The sequence below is a fragment of the Schizosaccharomyces cryophilus genome, assembly GCF_000004155.1.
Source record: "Schizosaccharomyces cryophilus OY26 unplaced genomic scaffold supercont4.6, whole genome shotgun sequence".
NCBI classification, from domain to species: domain Eukaryota; kingdom Fungi; phylum Ascomycota; class Schizosaccharomycetes; order Schizosaccharomycetales; family Schizosaccharomycetaceae; genus Schizosaccharomyces; species Schizosaccharomyces cryophilus.
In genome coordinates, this window is record NW_013185629.1 from 438743 (window position 1) to 460246 (window position 21504).

General features: G+C 37.0%; 10 protein-coding genes across 11 annotated transcripts; 4 read left to right on the forward strand and 6 right to left on the reverse strand.

The window, feature by feature from the left end:
• The first annotated feature begins 745 nt into the window (after window positions 1–745).
• On the forward strand, window positions 746–3267 carry SPOG_01068 (CDK inhibitor Srw1). Its single transcript, XM_013169339.1, has one exon. It carries the CDS (start codon window positions 926–928, stop codon window positions 2615–2617), a length of 1692 nt encoding a protein of 563 aa, XP_013024793.1. The 5' UTR covers window positions 746–925; the 3' UTR covers window positions 2618–3267.
• SPOG_01069 (ribose 5-phosphate isomerase) lies at window positions 3249–4930 on the reverse strand. Its single transcript, XM_013169340.1, has one exon. The coding sequence runs from the start codon at window positions 4312–4314 to the stop codon at window positions 3493–3495; it is 822 nt and encodes a 273-aa protein (XP_013024794.1). The 5' UTR covers window positions 4315–4930; the 3' UTR covers window positions 3249–3492.
• Window positions 4931–5266: 336 nt separating this feature from the next.
• On the reverse strand, window positions 5267–6016 carry SPOG_01070 (40S ribosomal protein S11). Its single transcript, XM_013169341.1, has one exon. It carries the CDS (start codon window positions 5879–5881, stop codon window positions 5423–5425), a length of 459 nt encoding a protein of 152 aa, XP_013024795.1. The 5' UTR covers window positions 5882–6016; the 3' UTR covers window positions 5267–5422.
• Window positions 6017–6726: 710 nt separating this feature from the next.
• On the forward strand, window positions 6727–8706 carry SPOG_01071 (pig-W). Its single transcript, XM_013169342.1, has 2 exons — window positions 6727–8067; window positions 8169–8706. The coding sequence occupies exons 1-2, from the start codon at window positions 6832–6834 to the stop codon at window positions 8316–8318; spliced, it is 1386 nt and encodes a 461-aa protein (XP_013024796.1). The 5' UTR covers window positions 6727–6831; the 3' UTR covers window positions 8319–8706.
• Window positions 8322–8614, reverse strand: SPOG_01072 (uncharacterized protein; the record flags this gene model as incomplete). Its single annotated transcript, XM_013169343.1, has 2 exons — window positions 8322–8432; window positions 8495–8614. 2 exons carry the CDS (start codon window positions 8612–8614, stop codon window positions 8322–8324), a joined length of 231 nt encoding a protein of 76 aa, XP_013024797.1.
• A 100-nt stretch (window positions 8707–8806) lies between the features above and the next one.
• SPOG_01073 (RNA polymerase III transcription factor tfiiia) lies at window positions 8807–10524 on the forward strand. The gene is made up of 2 exons (XM_013169344.1): window positions 8807–9179; window positions 9263–10524. Exons 1-2 carry the CDS (start codon window positions 9048–9050, stop codon window positions 10277–10279), a joined length of 1149 nt encoding a protein of 382 aa, XP_013024798.1. The 5' UTR covers window positions 8807–9047; the 3' UTR covers window positions 10280–10524.
• Window positions 10283–11404, reverse strand: SPOG_01074 (DNAJ domain-containing protein Jac1). Its single transcript, XM_013169345.1, has one exon. The coding sequence runs from the start codon at window positions 11179–11181 to the stop codon at window positions 10522–10524; it is 660 nt and encodes a 219-aa protein (XP_013024799.1). The 5' UTR covers window positions 11182–11404; the 3' UTR covers window positions 10283–10521.
• SPOG_01075 (ATP binding protein) lies at window positions 11289–12859 on the forward strand. The gene has a single exon (XM_013169346.1). It carries the CDS (start codon window positions 11651–11653, stop codon window positions 12620–12622), a length of 972 nt encoding a protein of 323 aa, XP_013024800.1. The 5' UTR covers window positions 11289–11650; the 3' UTR covers window positions 12623–12859.
• On the reverse strand, window positions 12803–15689 carry SPOG_01076 (AP-3 adaptor complex subunit Apl5). The gene is made up of 5 exons (XM_013169347.1): window positions 15460–15689; window positions 15258–15419; window positions 13333–15199; window positions 13025–13290; window positions 12803–12978 (listed from the first exon to the last, which is right to left on the reverse strand). The coding sequence occupies exons 1-5, from the start codon at window positions 15616–15618 to the stop codon at window positions 12928–12930; spliced, it is 2505 nt and encodes an 834-aa protein (XP_013024801.1). The 5' UTR covers window positions 15619–15689; the 3' UTR covers window positions 12803–12927.
• A 1046-nt stretch (window positions 15690–16735) lies between these two features.
• SPOG_01077 lies at window positions 16736–21385 on the reverse strand (the record flags this gene model as incomplete). 2 transcript variants are annotated; one of them, XM_013169349.1, is made up of 5 exons in its annotated part: window positions 16736–17199; window positions 17278–17318; window positions 17365–17564; window positions 17607–17872; window positions 17934–21385. In XM_013169349.1, 5 exons carry the CDS (start codon window positions 21277–21279, stop codon window positions 16892–16894), a joined length of 4161 nt encoding a protein of 1386 aa, XP_013024803.1. The 2 variants fall into 2 exon arrangements, with proteins under 2 accessions (XP_013024803.1, XP_013024802.1); XM_013169348.1 differs by having other exon boundaries at window positions 16892–17318; window positions 17934–21279.
• Between the last annotated feature and the right edge of the window lie 119 nt (window positions 21386–21504).

Consider the following 21504-nt stretch of genomic DNA (forward strand, 5'->3'; position numbering starts at 1 on the left):
TGTCTACTTTTTTCTCTTCCTAATCAGATTAGCTCCAGTTTGAAACTTTTTTTAGCAGATCCAACTTTAAGCTGAATAAGCTTGGAATAAGCTCTTGCTATTTTAGGAAGATACAACAAGTGATAGAACTCAAAAATCAGACTAGATAAAGTGAATGCAAATTTTTTTTTCATCTTACAAATTCAAACTTGACTGGAACCACAACTATACCCCATCCTTTCTTTTTTATTTGTATGTTTACTTGTTTACAGTAACGTTTTCTCAATAGACTCGGCAAAATGTAGGGTTCATGAACACTTTTGAAACTCTCTTAAGAAATGCTCTTTATTTGTCGTATTCTTAGTGCCTCCAGCCATGCCAGTAAAGTACTCCTTCCATCCTTTTACTTCTGCCTTCAGGTTTAACTGGCCTTGCCTTACCACCTACCTACTACTGCTAGTACAGCATTTGTACATACCCCCATTGAATACTCCGTCCCCCACCTTGCATGTCTTTTAGTGTGGAAGCAATATAGGGTATTATAACGCGGTACAATCTTTTTACTCGTTATTTATTATTTAATGATTATGCTTCAAAATGTCAAGTTAGAGTTTAACGAACAATGATCAATCGCGATACTTTTTCGTTATTCTTTCTCAGAGATAAGATTCAAGGTGAGCTAATATAAATTCAAAGCAGTCGCCTAACGTAACGAGGTTGGTTTATTTTTACTTATGCATTACCCTTACTTACCCTCATTAGTACTGGCGAGTTCATCAACTCACAACCAGTATTGAAGCATATTCTAAAACCATATTTTTATCACAAAACCGTATAAATTACTTCGAATGCAATAAAGGACCTGAAGAATAAAGTATAGAGTTGAACATAGAGTTCCTAAAACAAGAATTGCTTCAATTAGAAATCGGCGACTTCAGTTTCGGCTATGGAAGAATCGGGACGGCGACTCCAGCAACGTGCTGCTGAAGATAGAAATTCAAGAGACTCCGATCGACCGCGTAGAAACAGTATACATCATGAATATGCGAGTTCTTCTTCGAATCTCGGTTCAAGTAATGGAGCTAATAGTGAAGGTGCAGGATCCGTTGTGGACCGCTCAGTAGGAACCGATCAAACGAATATACAAATTTCACCGACAAAAAAACGAATCCGTGGAAATGACGGAGATAGGTTCATACCAACTCGAGGGTCTTCCTCTTCTGAGTTATGGACCAGCTTCTCCGCGTTTGACCCTCCACAGACTCCCGGCAAGCGTCGTACATCTCTTGCTGATACTAATTTCACAAATCTGTTACATTCGGAGTTGTTTGGAGATTCGGACGCATCGCCGTCATCCGTTGCTATGGCAAAAACGCCCAGTACATCTAACTTGAATTCATCGATGGCGAATTACGATACGGGCCCTGGACCGGCTACATTACAAACACCTCCATCCTCTACATTTTCCTCTTCTTCTTCTGCCTTACAAACGACTCCTATTACTCCGTCCAGAAAAGTGTTTCAATTTATGTCCCCGCGGGAACGTAACAATTCGCCATATAAGAGAAAGCTACTTTTTCAGGATGATCCCAATCGTACAAAGTATTCTTTATCGCCCGTCCGATCGTTGACTCGAGATTTTGTTGCTGCTGGACAGCAAGAGAAACGAAAACTCCCAACTTTACCGTACAAAGTGCTGGACGCTCCTAATCTTGCTGATGACTATTATTTAAATCTTCTTGACTGGGGTCAATGTAATGTTTTAGCTATAGCTTTGGGTTCACGCGTATACCTTTGGTCTCCAGTAACCAGCGAAGTAAAAGTCATGCACAACTTTTGGCCGTCCGATACAGTTACTTCTTTAAAATGGGTTCAACGGGGAACACACCTTGCTGTCGGCACGAATAATGGAATGGTGGAAATATGGGATGCTGAAGCTTGTAAGAAAACTCGGACTATGGCAGGACATAGTCTCCGTGTTGGTGCCCTTGCTTGGAATGATCATGTCTTGAGTAGTGGTGGACGTGATAATACTATATTGCACCGTGATGTTAGGGAATCCGAACATTACTTTCGAACTCTCCGATCTCACCGTCAGGAGATTTGTAACTTGGATTGGAGCTCGTCAGATAATCAACTGGCTTCAGGTGGAAACGATAATGCTTTATATGTATGGGACAAATTTAGCGACGTTCCATTGTATTCGTTTCACAATCATGTAGCCGCTGTTAGGGCTCTAAGTTGGAGTACTCATCAACGCGGAATTTTAGCCTCGGGTGGTGGTACTGCTGATCAAACCATAAAGATTTGGAACACACACAGAGGTTCAATGTTACATGATATTAACACGGGATCTCAAGTCTGTAGTCTCCAGTGGTCAAAGTTAACCAATGAGATTGTGTCCACCCATGGTTTCGTTGAAAATGAAATTGCTATATGGAACTATCCAAAAATTTCTCGGGTTGGTACCTTAAAGGGGCACACAAATCGTGTGTTGTTCTTGTCTATGTCTCCAGATGGTGAAAATGTTGTTACCGGTGCTGCTGACGAGACCTTGCGTTTTTGGAAACTTTTCGATTCAAAAGCGAATATGTCGTATAGAGGTTCACCTTTTGATCCTATCATGAAAATTCGTTAAAGCATGCATCTTTACCTGTATTAATGTTTTTCAAACTTATCGTTCGGACAATTAATAAGGTCTGCTCTCATAGCAGACTTGTTATCTTCTGAATTTTTTTATTTAACATGCTTTATATCCATGTTCATGACACTCGTTGACGGCTGATCTATAAAATTTAATCCTAAATACGCTATCTAATCTTTTTTATCTGATTGCCCTCTTTTGTGAAAAGGTTTTGTTTAATTCTGGTATGGACCGTTTTCCATTAATCCTTGTCTTTACAGTTACTTTGATTTTTCTGAGGTTGAACTTTTCAATTATGTTGTTTTGAACATAGATTATGTTTCTCTTTTTTAATATTCTATGATTTTGATGCTTTCTTTTGGACGACACAAGCTACTTTGGCTCACCGTACGTCTTTCTCTCCTTATTTTTAATATGACTTGATTTTGAATTCGTGTACATTAGTTTAGTACTATAAATTTTTGATTTAATGATAGCATTTTCAATTAATTCGTAAATCATAAAGTGTCAAGCATGATAATGGGATTGGTGTTGACTTTCGAAGCAAAAACAATCTTACATGGTAGATAAAATGGATGGCGCTTTGCAGCAAATGAAAAATTTGATAAAAACGAACATATCTTGACTGGTGTCATATAGAAATGGATATATTCACTATTATTGAAATTGATTTATGAATTGTAGGTATTTTGCTTAATAAAAAACTAATTATGGAAGAATTTATTAAGTTAATGACTGCTCAAATCATCAATTGGCAAGCAAAAAGAAAGAAGAAACGAAAAAAATATAAGATATAATACATTGAGGTGAATGATGAATGAATAACACAAAACCAACATTGCGGTTTAGTTCAGTTTTAGGATAGCTACTTATAGTGGTTCGGCATTTTGCTCGGCTACGACGGCATCGACTTCAGTAGCTGCAGCCGTAACTGTAGGGGGAATAATGTGATTATCACCACTGGCTTTTTTGACAGTGACGCTACCATCCCCGCTACCAAAGTAAGCAGCAGAAATCATGTTGCAGAAGATACCCACTTCTACAACGCCAACCAGAAGCTTGATTTTTTCAAAAAGCTCTTGAGGGTTTTTAATTAAACCAAAGCTAGCATCGATAATGAAGTTACCATTGTCGGTAACGACAGGACCAGCCTTACCAGGAGCACCCATACGCAGCTTAGGTTCAAGAGCACCTAAAGCAACCAGTTGAGGTAAGATGGAGGTATAAGCCATGGGCATGACTTCAATAGGAACTCCCTTCTTCCAATGTTCACCCAGCATATGCGAATTTTTACGAGAGTCAGCGACAATGACAAGGCGCTTTGCCAAGAAGCCAATCAATTTTTCTTGGAACAAGCAAGCACCACCACCTTTGATGCACTGCAAGCTATCGTCTACTTCATCAGCACCGTCGAAGCAAACGTCGACATCAGGATAGCAATCTGGATCTCCTAATCGTAGACCACTAGAGACAATTAATTCTTTGGATTGAAACCCAGTTGGGAGGAAGACAACATTTTCGACTCCCGGCTTTGTTAAAAGACGTTCGACAACGTAAACCACTGTGCTACCACTGCCAATACCAATCACCTTTGGGTGTTTTGGGTAATTTTCGTCGACAGCCATATGGCAAGCCATACGCTTTGCCATTTCCACAGAGGAAAGCTCAATTCCGTTTGACTTGGCTTCCATTGTTTGAACTGTCAGATATGTTTAGGTATAAAGATGTAAAACGGAAGATACGCAATAAGCTTTTTTTTCGTACGAAACGGGATCTCTTCACGGCTGAATTTTTACCAACGAATGTATGGAATCAAGTAGACGGATGGACAAGAAAATCCGTATAATATATAAAAGTAAAAACAGTGAAGAAGAAAAAATGATGAACCGAAGGCCAGGGGAATCCACAAAGAGAAAAAGGTGACTTTTGTACTTTTTCTTAGCAATGGTATGGTCCTTTATGAGGTGAAAGATTTTAAAGAAAGAAAATGGAAAAAGGAAACCGTAAACAAATTTTTTTTTAGCCTTTTTGCTGAGTTAATTGAGAAGTCCAGAAACCCTTTTGTGCTCTGAATACGTCCAACTCAGTGAGAAACGAAACAAACGGGCCCAGATCCGAGTGCAAACAAACAGGCAAGCTGTTTTTCAAAAAATCAAAAATATAATAATTAAAATAAGTAATAACAAGAAATTAATGCTCAATTTTTCGTGTATTTCTTGTAAACCCTCCTTTGGGTAGATGGACTGGAGAAAAGGATCGGTGTTTCATTTTGACTCCGATATTGGGACTCCGAGAGTTGGAGTCCGAGATTCGGTGATATACTTTACCGAGAGCAGCATTTTCTCCTTAAAATCAGTAAGAGGAAATCGTTAATTTACTAGGTGAAAACAAAAAGCAGAAGCGAAAGTGTGTGTGGATGAAAGATGGGACTAGAGTTGTAAGAGACGATCAAGTTGTAGGACATGACCAGCGTTTTACACAAACAAAACTAGGCTCCGATTATTTGGTATATAAATTCGGGGTTTCATTTGAAAATTGGACATCAATCACCAAAAATAGGTGCGTGTATAATTACAGATATATAAAATAATACAGTAAGATTCATTTTAGGGGTTAAAATCATAGCAAAGAACCTTTCAGGTTCAAGTTGTTTGGAGACAAACAACCAACCAGGATTCTTCACTATACGAAAAAAAAGACAAAAAATGAAATTTGATTTTCTCTTCTCTCTAGAGATATCCATAGGCAATAAAAAGCACGTTTTTTATTGTAACACAACTAGCATGGGACTAGGTCTACTTAGAACTTGCCGAATTGCTTAGAGCCCTCGGTGTGTTTGACAACACGGAGAACGTTGAAGCGAACAGTCTTACTCAAGGGGCGGCATTGACCAACAGTAACGACATCACCCTCGTTAAGACGGAAAGCAGGAGAGACGTGGGCAGCAACGTTCTTGTGACGCTTCTCATAACGGTTATACTTGGGGATAAAGTGCAAGTATTCACGACGGATGATGATGGTACGGTGCATCTTGGTAGAAACGACAGTACCGGTCAAGATACGGCCACGAATGGAAACTTCACCAACGAAGGGACACTTCTTGTCAATGTATTGACCATAGATAGCCTCAGAAGGGGTCTTGAAACCCAAACCGACATCCTTGTACCAACGGCGACCGGCACCCTTCTTGGCATTTTGGAAGATATGGGGTTGCTTTTGATAAGCACGCTCACTTTGAACGACAAGCTCGGTAGCCATTCTTGTTAGTTTTCTGTGTTGGCAGAGGTCAAGGCACCCTTTTCCAAACAACTAGTCGGATGCAATGTTTCCCTTTGTGACTGTTTCCTATAAACCCTACCCTATTGGTTGCTGAAGATGTTCATAAGCTTATAGGTATAATCATAACGAGGTGTGGGTGGAAAACAGCAGTAAACAAACAAGTCGTTTGGTTAGTAGAAGCGTAATTTGATTCTTTTTACTTTTTTCTTTTTCTGTTTTTTTATTAAATATTTTTTATCTAATTTAGCTTTACTATTTCTGTCTTTTTTGGGGGGAGGCAAAAGTGGTTTCAGTAAAGTCTCGTTCATAGCTACAGCTTGTTTATAATTTCATTTCATCAAGGAGATTTCAATTGCACTTTTTTTTCCTTTGTAATCATTAAATATCGTAGAATTTTTCCAATAACATAACAAATGTTGAGACCCAAGATGTGTTTCCTCTAAACCATGGATAAGTTTGCTATTAGAATTTTCTCATACGAGATACATCATGCTGCTTTTCAAAAGAATTTTATCAACCATGTTTAAACATTTTAAAGCTAGTTAGCGGTAGTGCCCATTCAACTTAGAAGCAATCCGCTCTGCATTGTTTCCAATCTTTTTCAACGTAAACAAACCATGTCACCTAGGGCATCATCAGCAAGTAACATCTGATTCTTTGCGTAAAAGTAATTTTAAGAGATTGCTTCATTTAGGAACATTTCTTCCTGATATTATTCTTCTATTCGTTTTATTTACTTTTTTTTGTTTTTTTACTGTTGATGATCGAAACCTTCTTTATAGACCCAATCTACCACTGCTAAGCGATTGTTTACGTTGTGTCATCCTCTACCAGATTTGCTTTACTTTCCACCAGTGCAACTATAGATGCTGCTATACTCTAAAAAGGAGAGATTTTCACCTGTTTTTATGGATCTTTAGATAAGAAAAATGTCTCGAAAATTAGAAAAAGAGTTGTTTGTATCAAATACGACCGGTTGTAGTGTCCTTGAGACGACTGTCATGATATGCATCGGACTTGCTTGCTGTGTGCTGTGGTCTTCGATGAAGGTACGGAAAATATTTCCTGAAAAGGGATTAGCAAGATTTCTTTCTGAATTCTTTATTTTTGGGCTTGTTCCTCTGTTTGCTATACATATATCGTCAAACATTCATCCTTTGCTTTTAACTATAGCTTTCTTTGTCCCTTCTGTGTTTCTTCATTACTCCAGTCCAATCAATTGGAATTACTTAAAGAGAATCCGTAACAACAAAGGACAGCAAACCACTGACACCGCTGACTATGATCATCGTATCGCTTCAGTAACATTTTATCGCTCACAGATGATGCTTGCGACTGTCACTTGCATCCTTGCAGTAGACTTTCCTTTCTTTCCAAGAAAGCATGCAAAGGTGGAAACTTGGGGAATCTCTCTCATGGATTTGGGTGTAGGTTCTTTTATGTTCTCCTCTGGAACCGTTGCTGGTCGGAAAAATGATATCAAACAACCCGGAGCATTTAAGAAAGTACTCCTGAACGCTTTTATTTTGTTTTTGCTAGGAATCTTTCGGATCTTTTTGACGAAAGGAATCGAGTATCAAGAACATGTCACAGAATATGGCGTCCATTGGAACTTTTTCTTTACGCTTAGCTTTATGTCAATTACAATATTTATACTCAGGAAATCTCTTTCTAAGCTTTCATACTTTTATCTTGCTACATCAGTGACTGTACTCCATCATTTTTTGTTGGTTTGTACACCGTTCCAAAGATGGGTGTTATCGGCTCCCCGTACAGACATTTTTTCTCAAAACAAAGAAGGAATTGCATCCTTATTGGGGTATACCTCAATTTTCTTATACGGAATGCATGCTGGAAGTATATTATTAGTTGATCGACCACGAATGTATACTCGTGCAGAATCATGGAAACGATTCCAAAAACTCTTTTTTCCGTTGGTTTCTCTGATATCTTTATACTTTGTTTCTGATTTCTTTACAAATGGGATCTCCCGCAGGCTGGCAAACACACCTTATGTCACTGTAGTCGCTTTTGCAAATTTGTTTTTTCTATGCCTATATTTATTGTACGATGCTTACATTTTCCCTCCATCTTTTCCTTATTCGGAGCGTGTTCCTGTAATCTTGGAAAGTGCAAACAATAATGGACTTCTCGTCTTTCTCTTGGTAAGTCTATCCTATTCTATCCGTCCTTCTCTCTTCTCTGGTTCCACTCCTCCTGTCACCTTTATTGTTTACTTCTCTTTCTGTTACTAACTTTTTTTTAGGGAAATATTCTTACTGGTTTAGTAAATCTTACCTTTGACACATTACATAGTAGTAACGTTAAAGGATTGCTTATACTTACTGTATACTTGTTTATTATCTGTTATGGAACTGACAGACTTGAAGCACGTGGAATCCGCTTTAGATTATAAAATTCATTTTTCCATGTCTTTATTATGAATTGCAATTTCCTTTCTTTCCTTGTATTGCATCTTCTTAATTCTTTTTGAGGCTTCGTCAACCATATTTAAGACTTCTTGTTTACACTATGGATTGTTTCACTTACGAATATTCACTTCCCTTACAACTTATTTCCCAATCCTCTTACACTCATGATATGCTTCTTTCTTTCTTTCCGGATACGCTTTTCATTTTCAATATTCCAGCGACTAAGACTACATAGAACTTTCTCTATGATCTGCTCATTTATAGAACCCTTAAACTCCATGTTTATGATCTATTTATTAACCTTTCCATCCATAAATGTCAAAATAAACAGATAATTCTTGTATCATTTTCTTTTAAAACGATATCATATTCAATGATGAAAACACAACGATATTCAAATCTTTCATTTCTTCCAAGCTCATTGTTCGTTACAAATTGTCTTTAGTTAAACGCTGGGCCGAGGACCCATTCTTTTTTTTTTTAAATAAAACTATCATTCATTGTTTATACTGGTCCTGAAAAAATTGCGTTTATTGAACTGCGCTTTTGAATTGAATCCACTCGTCAAAAATCAAAATATTGGCTAATTTTTCTTTTTGACCTTTCTCTTCCTTTTATTTATTTTAATCACATAACATGATTTTTGGGTTTTAATCATATAGATTTGGGTTTCATTTGGATATTTTTACTTGTAATTTATATTTGCATCAGACATGGATATAGACATCGAAGTTAAACCAGAGAAGGAAAGTGAAATAAATTATGCTTGTCCATACGAGGAGTGTGATAAACAGTACTCAAGGCCTTCACTTTTAGAACAACATCTTCGTACACATTCGAATGAGGTATGTAACCAAGTCAGTGTTCAATAAATATGGGATGATCTGTGGACAATTTCCTAATGAGCTTTTTTCTAACCTTACCTTAGCGTCCATATGTTTGTCAACATCCAGGATGCGAAAAATCTTTCTTTCGAAGTTCTCATTTGAAATCTCACCAGCGTTTTCATACGAGAATTAAGCCCTTTACTTGCACCTATGAAGGATGCTCTTCTTCATTCTATACGTTACAACATCTGTTACGGCATGAAGTTATCCACAAGAAACCTAAACCATACGTCTGTACATGGGAGGGTTGTTCACAACGGTTTGTAAAACATCAACAGCTTCGATTGCACATAGCAAATGAACATACTCATGCGTCTCCTTTCCCTTGTACTCATGCAGGCTGTACTCAAGGATTTTCGACCAAACAAAAACTGCAAAACCATATCAGTCGTATTCACGAAAAAGTGGTGACCTACAAATGTCCTCATGAGTCTTGTATTGATAGTCCTGGATTTGAGAAATGGAGTCAACTACAAGGACATATTCGCGAAGCTCACGTACCTACTTGTTCCTTATGTGGAAGACGATTTCGTAGCGCGGCTCATCTTCGGCACCATGTTACGCTTCATATGACAACGCTCGAAGAAAGGAAGTCTTTTAAGTGCTCTTATGAAGGGTGTTCCAAATCTTTTACTAGAAGCTCTGCGTTGAGGAAGCATAACCATGTGATACACGAGGGTGCATTACCTTTCTCTTGCCCCAACTGCGGAACAAAGTTTGGATACAAACATATGCTTCAAAGGCACAGCGAGAAAAGTGCATGCCTTCAATCAAGTATCTCTCCAGTCAATGAAACTAGCAGACCAAACTCCCCGGTTTCTTTCTTTGAAGACACCTGTAAAGTGGATTTATCGCACACTTCTTCTAACGTCGAACAAGTTGTAAACCAACTCACGGGATACGGTTACGAAGATAATCGCCTTTTCCCTTGTCTAGTTCCTGGCTGTGAGTACCGATTTAAAAGACTTTACGATCTTCAAAGACACGGAACTTCGTATCATGATATACCTTCGACTGAAATAAATACTCTCAATGTAGAGGCTATGTCAAACTCTTAGTTAACAGAGTATCAAATGTTGTTTTCATATTTTATTTTATTTTATTGATTACACTCAAAAAGCTTTTTAGCTTGTCATTTTGAAAATAGGACAACAGATTTTTGCGTAAATTTGCCTTTTGCCTTTTCAGAGCGATTTAAGGCGTAAAGCATTACAGCTGTTTATGTGAAGATGGGGTAACTAGTCATAGATTAAATAGAAACGTAAACATATGCAAACAAAGAAATTCTCTCTTAATAAAGTCAGAGCTCATGAAGAATTCTGTCAACAGTGTTCCAGTATCTTAGTCGACTGACATGCAATGCAGCTAATTCCCAATCAGCCTTTGACATTGCAGTACTAATTTTATAGATTTCTTCGTCTTTACGAATGTTGTTCTCTCTCATTAACTGTTCAATCCTTTCAGGTGAATCCCTGCTGGATGAAATTTCCTCGTGAACATCCATTATTTGCATTAAGAATTCTGGGTCCTTATCAGAGACATTCTCCGAATCTGTAGAGATCCCTTTTTGTTGCAAAATATATTCGGCCCTGCTCAATGGCGCTAATAGAGTATTATAAGCCCTTGTAAGTTCAGCAGACTTCGATTGAGAAGTGTTAGGATCCACCTCTTTGGCAACATCTGGATGGTGAATTTTTATTTTCTTCAAGTAACTAGCTCGTAACGCTCTAGTATCTAATTCAAAGGGATTCTTCTGTAACGTTGAAGCATCAAAATCAAACATTTCAAAATACGATTGCTTTTCATCTTTACTGGAAGTACTGAACAATCCTTTACCACACGTTTGGAAAACAAAAGATCTATTCCTAACGGGACCCTTTATGAAAGATTCGCATAAAGCAGGCTTCTGTAAGCTTGTTTGAATTGCGGTTCTAAAACCTTTGGCTGGTAATCTAAACATTGGTTATATAATAAAAGGAAATAATTCAGCAGCTATAGATGCTCGTTCAAAAAAAAATTCAGAGTAGCTAATTCCAGTCGTCGTATCGGTATGGTTATGAGGTGAGAGGACTTTCTGCAACTTTTTTCTTCCTACACCAAATGCCAGTAGTATACGGTTAAATCTAGCAAACCTGTTTGTATAAATTTCTTCTTTTTTTGAAAGGATAAAATTTCATAGTAAGAGGTTATTTTTGCTTTACGAAAACACGAATCTTTGACTATTCTCTACCTGTTGATAAACGTCTTTCTGAGGGATATTATAAAAAACTACGTTGAACAATTCTACTTTTTGAGCTTTACATACATTCTATTTTAGTTGCATCCTACTTTTCCATCAGTACTGCCATTTTGTCTGTCCCTTATACTTTTCTGCGTTCGACTAATTCTTTGATCTTCTAAACAGCCTTGTCGCTGACACTTCAATTACGATGCCATTCGGTCAAGTAGTCGTGGGTCCACCTGGCTCTGGTAAATCAACTTATTGCTATGGTATGCACCAATTTCTTTCTGCTATTGGCAGACAATGTATCATTGTGAATTTAGATCCAGCAAACGACTTTATGAGGTATCCGTGTACGATTGATATTCGGAAAGTGATTGACATCGAGACCATTCAAAATACTTATGACTTAGGACCTAACGGTGCTCTCATTTTTGCAATGGAGACTATTGAATACCATGTAGATTGGTTATGTGAAGAATTGGAATCTCATAAAGATGCTTACGTTATTCTTGACTGTCCTGGACAAGTCGAACTATTTACCGACCATGATTCCCTTCAAAAAATCATTTCCACCTTATCAAAACGTATTGATTTCCGTCCTGTGGTGGTCCAGCTTGTTGACTCGTTTTGCTGTGTTGATCCCGCTGCATATATAAGTGCTCTTTTAGTTTGCTTGAAAGGCATGCTTCAATTAGATCTACCTCACATCAATGTTCTTTCAAAAGCCGACTTGCTTTCAACTTATGGAACATTACCTATGAGCCTAGACTTCTATAGTAATGTGCAAGATCTTTCTTACCTCACACCTCTTCTTGACCGTGATCCTCGGCTTCTCCGTTATAGTGAGCTTAATAAAACCATGTGTGAATTGATTGAGGAGTTCGGACTTGTATCTTTCGAAGTCCTTGCCGTCGAAAATAAGGCAAGCATGCTCCATTTGCTTCAAAAAATTGACCAAGCTGGAGGATATGCCTTTGGGTCTACTGAAATAGGCGGCGATATAATCTGGGCAAATGCTGTCAGACAAGGAGGTGATCCTTTACAGGATGTATCGCCTCAAGAACGCTGGATTGATCGAAAAGAAGAGTATGATAGATACGAACGTGAAATGGAAGAAAAATACATGTCAGAAAATAAAAAAGGAGAAGCAGAAGAAGAAGAAGAAGAGTTAATGTAAATTAAGTTTCCCTCACGCAAGGAAAAACATATGTTTTATGGTTTCTTTTTCGTCAAGACTGATGGCATTACGACTCATACTTAAAAGCCACTTTTAAGACCGTCTCGTTTCATAATAAAATTGTTTAGGTTTCCGGGTAGATTAATGGTTCTCGTAAATGTACTACATGAAATAAGAGCTCGCAAACTCAGCTATATTTACAGCTACATGAGTATGAGGTGTTATTATTAAACCGAAGCGATCAAACATTACAATTATGGATAAACATTATACGTAACTTAACATCAAAGTCTTCAATTTACTCTTCACGTTTTGTTCGAACTTTTTTTTTTCTGTCCTTTGGTTCCAAGATTCTGCTTTCCTTATGTTAGTTTTTCTGTACAATACAACTTCAGGACTTACATTTTTCTTTTTCTTCTTCTCCTTTTTCTGAACTTTTATGGGAGCGATAGTAGGGTTCGAGTTTGTCTCTCGACCATAATCATTATCATTAACAGCTGAAGAAGTTGGGTCCAATGAAATCAAGGGCTTTTCTTGCTGAATCTTTGATCGCTCCAATTGATCTTCATCTGACAAATGAACTCCTTCCGGTATCTCATCTTGAGCAACCTCAACAGGTCCTTGAATAGGTGAAGCGAGTACTTTTCTCCGTCGACTTTTTTTAGTAACTATAATTCGTTAGCTATTTTTGAAAAAGTCAGATCTAATACCTTTCATTATCCTGCTGCCTGAAAAGAGAGAATCATTCTCGGTAACTTCGTTAATTCCGTTGGTGTCATCTTCTGCAGTATTCTCCTCCTCCTTAAATGGACTTGAATTCAAATAAAAGGGACTATTCAAATCTCTAACGGCAATAGATTCTTTTGTTCGTAGGATATTCGGGGAACTATTTGCTGATAATCCAATAGTATCCCTTGCACTTGCGCTTTCAACGTGAATGCTTTCGTCTATCATATCCATCAACTTTTTGGGAACTTCAATAGTACCGTTTATGGGAGTATCTAAATCCAAACCTTCAGGAGGCAATACCCTTTTCTGTGCTTTGGTAGCGACTGGGTTAAACGGTTCAGTAAAGAATAGATTAAAAACCGTGCTTTTAATAATGTAAGGAGGTCCTTTCTGAAACCTGAGAATTTCGGAATAATCATCAGTATTGAGAACTTCTTGAATTTGGGCAAACATAATACTGTATTCAACAGCCCTAATTTGGGACTCCATATCAAGTGAATGTGCCAGGCTCTCCATAAATTGTTGAATTCGAGTAACCCACAATTTCACTAAACCCAATTTCTCTGTATTCCAGGCCGCTTCCTCGTTAACACACCATTGGCAAAAAATTTTAGGAATAGACTGGATGAGTATTGCTTGAACGTTATTTGGAAGAGAGATAGAGGTTGGACGAACTAGTCCATCCAGGACGTCAATATATTCTTCAATATATTCCGCATATTCGCCTAAACACCAAAGAAGAGAAGGTAAAACTTCACAGGAGCTTTCCTTATACTTCCCTTCCATAAAAATCATAGAAGGGTCAGTAATTATTTGGGAAAATAAATCAATAGCAAATGGCCTAAGAGCTTTTACGCGAACGCAAATGTCAACAATTTGGAATGACAGAATTTTCCCGACATGAATTCCTGGTATGCGTGAAAGATCGACATAAACACTAAGAAGCCATTCAAAATCAGAAATAACTGCATAGTTTGACTTTGAGGTCATTTCAACAAGCTTATGCGCGGTTATGGTTCGAGAGTCTTCGTTAAGAACGTCTTCGGATGAAGCCACCAACTGAAGCATTATTGTCTTCACGATAGAAACAATATTTCCTGCATTAACTATTTGGCAAACAAGGTCCAATGCTCTCATCCTAAGCGAAGTGTCGGAGTCTACCAAACACTGAAGAATTATATCTAGCTGCTGAGCAACAAGCTCTTGATGCGTATTCGCAAGCTTATTGAATGAAAGTAAAGCAACATATTTCAAATTCTGATCAGAGTCTAGAAAAAACTCACGTAATTTTGTTGCACACAACCAAGCAAGTCGATCGGAATGAGAATAACCTGCTAGCATATTTCCAGATACAATGGTGTTTATGCACTCATACAGTAAAGACATAGCATGCGTAGTCTCGATAATTTGAGTTAAAGCTGGAACAAGCTTTTTTACAAGCCTTGGTTCATAAGGGGTTAAAGACGCAAACAACTTTACAAGCTTGATAAGCATCCAGTTATTAGAAGAATTTGTTAATAAATGAAAGAAGTCAGGAGCAAACTCCAAATAGTTTTTTGGTGTTCTGCGAGCCAGCTCACATATTACACTGACAGAAGCGTTAACGACTGAGATGTCCGTATCATCTAATCGCTCTCGGAGCTTTGGAACACAAATAGGAATGGCATCAGGATATTGCAAGCAAAGTCTATAGAGAACCATAATTGTACGTTTTCGTACATAGGGTACCGAATGATTTAATAGAATCAATACGTCTTGGTATAAATCTCGTGCTAGCCCATAGGTAGAGATATGTGATAATCCGTTGATTGCTATGGTAATTTCTGGAACTTTTGAGCTCATTATGTCCTAGAGATGTGTTAGTAAAATGTGGCATAAGACTTTAGTTGGAGGAAAGTAATCCGACCTTTTTTATTAAATTGGTTGTGAGCATAAGGACATCAGTTGTTGGCTTAAAAGATTGCACCGCAGCCAAATATCCTCTCTGTTTTTGAGAAAGCTGTGAAGAAGCCATAACTTCGATGATTTGAAAACTTGCCCAGCTAACGTCATTTCCAAACATTTCCAACTAAATAAGTCAGTAAGGGCACTTAATATGAGTTACGAACATATGCAAGCTTCAAAGCAGCTTCAGCTTTGATTTCTGCATCTTGACTTGACACTTCTTTTCGGCATTCCAATAAGCAACTGTTGACATAACTATCTTCATCGTCTCTATGGGATCTTATTCCCTTGATAAGATCATTTAAGGACTTTTCAAACACCATAGCCCTTTACAACCCTTGGCAAACCTACTATTTACTGTAATAAACGTAAACTGTTAGCCAGTTCATGCAAGTGAATTTCACCTAGAGTAGTAGTACTCGATCTTAGAATAATTACGCTAACTCTCGTTAACCGATATCTAATAGTCAGAGTTGTACGGGAAGTAGACTAGCAAACTAGAAATTCTATAAACAATAGTTGGTACATATATCAGTGGTCGAAAAGTTGATTCATTTCATTATTCCCAAATAAACAGCCTTCCTAAAGTTCCAAGGACAAGATATAACACTAATGGGGCTGACATATGTTTAAGATTATTTTCAAGTATCGGTGTCAGACGAAGTAATATTACTGTTACTTATTTATCATACTAAAGTGTATATTATTTTCTGATGTTACTTGATTTAACATAAACAAACCATTGGAAATGTAATAGTAATCAAACAAATACAAATGATTCATGAATTTATTTTAGGTTTTTTTTATTGTAATGGGAGATTATACATGGCATAACAATCTCCATTTACATCGTCAGCGAGGGAGAATTTGCTGGTCAAAACGAATCAACCTGTTGATGAAAACTTCGTGTAGTAGCGTAATCTCCTTGCATATCTACTTCATTAGTTAAATTAAATTATGAGTGTAAGATCGCGTACCTTTTAGAGGTTTGCAATGCGTTAGATCTCTCAGTTGAAAACACTGTTTGTTTGCAAAACAGAATTATGCGAATGTACTATATTGTGGTCAAACAAGTGAAATAATACTAATCTATTCTAAAACCAGGAAAATTTTTCTTTCTCGCTTTTTATATAGTCTACATTGTGGTTTTCATCCTGCTATAAAAGTGAAACAAATATTACTTCACTATATAATACTAACAGGTTTTATTGTATTTGTTACCTACATTAGTAACATTGGCGATATTTGTACCCCAGCAATGTTACTTCTGGTCTTATTAATAAATAAATGAAATTGATACAAAATGCCTGTACAGGAAGAAAAAGGAATTTGAAGACAAATCTACGTTAAACATAATTTTGACATATGAATTTCTTTACTTCTCTTCTTGTCTGATCCTTTTTCACATATACTCAGGCAAAAGGCAACAAAGCATCAGATTGTCGATAGTATCTTTATAAAAAAAGTGATCAATTGCAACCGCTGCTCTCAAAAACAGAACTATACAAAGCACTTGTATGACATTCAAAATACCTACATTGATATAGCTTAGAAATAAATAAATAAAAATTAATGTACACCAAAATTAACAAAAAATCATAGCCCTTCTTCACCTTCCAAATCTAATCTTTTTAGAGCAGTTTTCAAACATTCGCGGATTTCCGATTCATCAACGACTTCTCCACCAAAAGAAGAATCCGTACTTCTTTGTATACTACCAATTAAAGGAACGTCTAGACCTAATCTCCCAAGTTGTTTATGCTTTTGTATGGACATACTCATTATGTGATCTTCCACAGTATCTTCGACTATATAGTAATATACATAGGTAGGTCGGGTCTGTCCTATTCTATGTACTCTTGATATAGCTTGCAATTCGATTCCGCTATTTAAAAGTGGTTCACCTACTCCGTTAGTTATATATTCCCAAACCGTTTTCTTTAAAAGTTTCTGATAATTTTTCCTTGACTCGCGAAACTTACACATAATTACATGAGTAGCATTAGTAAGCGTTAAACCAGCTCTAGTTAATTTAGTTAGTATTGAGTCTTAGAGTAATCATTACTTACGATTGTGACCTAGAATGAAGCGTCAATACTTCTATATCGCGATCAGCCTTAAAGTTTTTCAAGCAACTAATTTTTGTTTTGCCATCAAATCTTAAATATGAAACACCGTTTGCCTCAAATGACTTATGTAATACTTCCAGTACGTCCAACCACTGAGAAAATACTACTACTTTCGGATATAGCTCAATTCGCTTCAAATACTAGAGATAGTTAGTTGTGCTTTCTGATAAACTTGAACTTACAGTTAAATGTCTGACTATAGCATCAATTTTTGATCCAAAAGAAACCTTCAATGGGATGGATACAATCTGTTTTAAAGTCTCTTCATCCATAACTTCCAAATCCTTTTCCTTATTCGGGAATCCCAAGACGAACTCCTGTCGCAGACGTATGTCGAAACCTTCACCAATGTAATAAGCACTATTTTTGGTCAATTTGGATTTGCACATGGGGCACGATGGGTGGTGTTTCAGCCAAGCAACTAAACAATCTTTACAATAAAAATGTCCTATAGGAAAAAATTAGTATTGAATCACAATTTACAATACACTCAAAAATCAAATACATACCGCATGTTGTAATGAAACCTTTTTTTATAATGTCTCGACAAATAATGCATTGCTGTTTGGAACCAGCCTTAAAAACAGCATGTTCATATAAATTAGATAGATATCGAAGTCTGGATTCAAAATGCCCGATTTTCCTCAAATTGTTTTGTTTTTCTGTACTCAATTCTTTCAACAAGAGTAAGTGAGCAGGAATATCAATTCGCGAAATCATCTCATCAAGACTCTCGGATGCAGGTTTTGATTTTGAACTTTGCTCTTCCTCTTCCAATTTTTTGTTATATTTTTCTTCAGCATGTCTCAAAGCTGACTCAAATAAATCTTTCTGCTCCATTTTGATATAGGAAGCTTGCGATTGACTTACTTTAGGGGCTGTTGGAGGTATCAAAGAATCTGAAATTTCCTGCAAATGCTTATAATAATCAATTCGCATATTATAAGTGAGTTGTATCAAACTTAGCTCTTTCTCGAGTTTTCGGCATGTTTTAGATTGATCTTTCGTAACTTCATTTAGTTGTTCAAACAATCGTTGCGCGATAGTATACTCAGAAGATGTGTTTGATCTGCCTAATGCATCCGCCAGTCTTGCCAAAATGTTTTCAAAAGTGCCATATTCATTAGTCTTTGGGCGAGCCTCTTCCCTTTCTTCAAAAAAGAGCATATACTTTTTGTTGCGTTCTTCAGTTTCTTTTTCTCCTATTTCTTGAGCATTTTCTATATTTTCTAAAAGCTTGTATTTTTCCAACTCAGTTTCATGAGATACAAAAGTATTAATTGTTCCGTCGATAGCAGCAACTCTATCAGAAATCATTTGCCGATATACATCAATACAATATGAAATCTCTGATTGCGCATTCAAAGACTCTTCATATTCGTCACCTGTTGGATCTGACTCTTGATCTAATAAAGGAAGCTTCATCAAATAAATCAGACGATCCCGAAACTTCACTAAAGACTCTGCTTGTAAATTCAGCTGTTCACGTAATTGCTCATAATCCTCAACTACTAAATAACTCAAAATAGTTCCTTTAGAGCTTGCTTTTGGTAGCTTTGGTAAAACCACAAAGTTTTTTCGGCTAAACTGCTTGCCAAATTCATCAATATGTTTACTTGTTTTTTTTATTATATCACTCATCATCTTTCTTCTTAAATCTTGAGCAAGACTATAATACTTTTTCTCCAACTCTTCGTTTTTTAAAGCAAAGTTGGTGCTTGCAATAAAAAAGTAAACCTTGTGAAGTAAAACCTGCCAAGCTCGTATATTACCAGGGTAGTTCAGACCTGCGTATGACAAATTTAGATGACTTTTGCTTTCATCAGGATCAATTTCTGTGCGACTAATTGCGCCCTCTAAATCTACAACAACCGTTTCTACAGTTGGAAGGATTTCGTTCCATATAGCTAATGCCTTACCGTAATCTTGTAGATGGTCAAAGACCCAGCCTGTGGTTACGACATCGGAAAAAAATTGCCTTTTGGTAGAAGAAAGTGATGAATTTGTCTGTTCCAACATAAACATTAAGACATCATTAATACTTTTCATAGGACCACCACCGAAAGCTGATTTATTACCAGAACCAACTTGAGGATGGCAGCAAGCTTGTCTTAAACGAATAAGCCAACGTTTCATAGTGTCTAATTGGGAAAGGTCAAGGAGTTGATCATCCAGATATTTTAGTGATTTTGCTGCTTCGGTAAGAAGATCTTGGTAATTAGTTTCTTCAACAACGGTAAGTCTTGTTGGCATATATCTGCGGTGCTGTGGAGGTAGCCGCAGTTCGTGAGCAATATCTTGTTTGCAGTTTCTACAAACCAATGGAGAGAATATGTCACAAAATTCATGAACCCGATTCAATTCCATAATTTGTATCCATGTTTGCTTCCGATGCTGATAGATAGGAGAATATCGAAAAAGAAAAAGTAGACCAAAGAGGTCATCAACATTACCTCGAACGGGTGTACCGCTTACTGCCCAACAGTTCACCCTTGGGATTCTATAAATCATCTGAGCAACGTTACTTTGCGAGGTTTCTACCATTTGTGCTTCGTCCACGCATATCCTCCACCAGCAAATGTCAATAAGAGGAGACTTAGGGGGAACATGTCTTTTCTCATGGCGAAGGTTTCTGGAGAAGGATTCAGCATATAATAGCTCGAAACGCAAATCAGAATAAGACGTTATGACGATATCAGCGTCTAAAAACTGGTCTAAAGAAAATGATCCAGAAGACTTTCGTATACCTTTGTAATGAGATATCTTTAAAGAAGGCACATGCAATTCAACTTCAGAAATCCACTGATCAAGAATCGTTGACGGCGTTATAATGAGTGTTGCTTTTGAAAATATCACGTTCTTTTGCAGGACTGAATCGAACTGTGTACTAAGAAGCTTGTCGATAGGAGGTTGATGAAAAAGAACAAGGGACAAAACTTCTAATGTTTTTCCCATACCCATTTCATCTGCAAGAACACCACCTTTTAGTGCCGCAGGAGCAAGTTGAAAGACATTTTCCTTTGATAATGTTATATAACCATATGTTCTATTGACAAAAACTTTCCGGTCATTATGAGGAAGCTGATATTCATTCCATAAAGGAGGAAGTGAGCATGAGTCTTTCGAGGAATCCTTTTCTCTGTGAATCATCCATTCTAAGGAGCGCCTCTGAAAAGGAAGCAGGTCCGATAATAAACGTTTGTCTCGACGAACATCTACGGTAGGTAAACTCTTGGCCAGCTGTCTAGCATTATCGTAAAAAAGATTTGTGTTTATCTGTGTATCTTTCCTTGATTCAATAAAAGGAGAAGGAAATATTTGATCTATTAAAGAAGTATAAATAGAAGAAGTACCAGAAGCCATTATAGCTTCTTCCGGCGCTTTTATGGAATCCAAGATGAAGATCCCAATATTAAATTCAAGCTTTCCATTCTTCAAGGTGAGGAAACATTGAAAGTAAATCAAAAACTTAACCTTCCCATATTCTTCCCATAAACGACTCCACAAACCCAGGCGTGAGGACACTAACGATGACAGAGGATTGGCATCTAGACAATAGATTGGTTCCATTTTGTTATTAGATTTCAATTTCTTTGTGGTAAACTTATATATTTTTAGAAGCTTTTCCGGTTCCAAAGACATTACCGTAGCTAAAGGTTGAACTTTCAATTGCTCCATGAGCTCTTTGGAACCAAGCCATCCATCCATATTTAACGAAAGCTTTTCTATAATTGCAGGATAAGCATCTTCAAAACTAGACTGCAAAAAGGACTGTTCGAGCTTAGACTCAGTTTCCTCCTTTATGGATTTCCGTCTTTTCGCGGGTCTTTCTTGCCATTCGTTTTTCCCTTTCATATTATAATCCCCAATTTAAAATACCTGGATGTTAAAAGTTACATTGAAAGAAACAATAGCCAGTCAATTGAGTTTATTAGATGGAAAAATACTTCTGCCACCATAGGAGTTACTCATAGGTTATTGATTCATGTTATTATACTAGAGAGTTTATCATAATAGCGTATAAGCGAAAAGTATCAGTATGATATCCTATTATTCTAAAATAATGTAAACACAGAAACA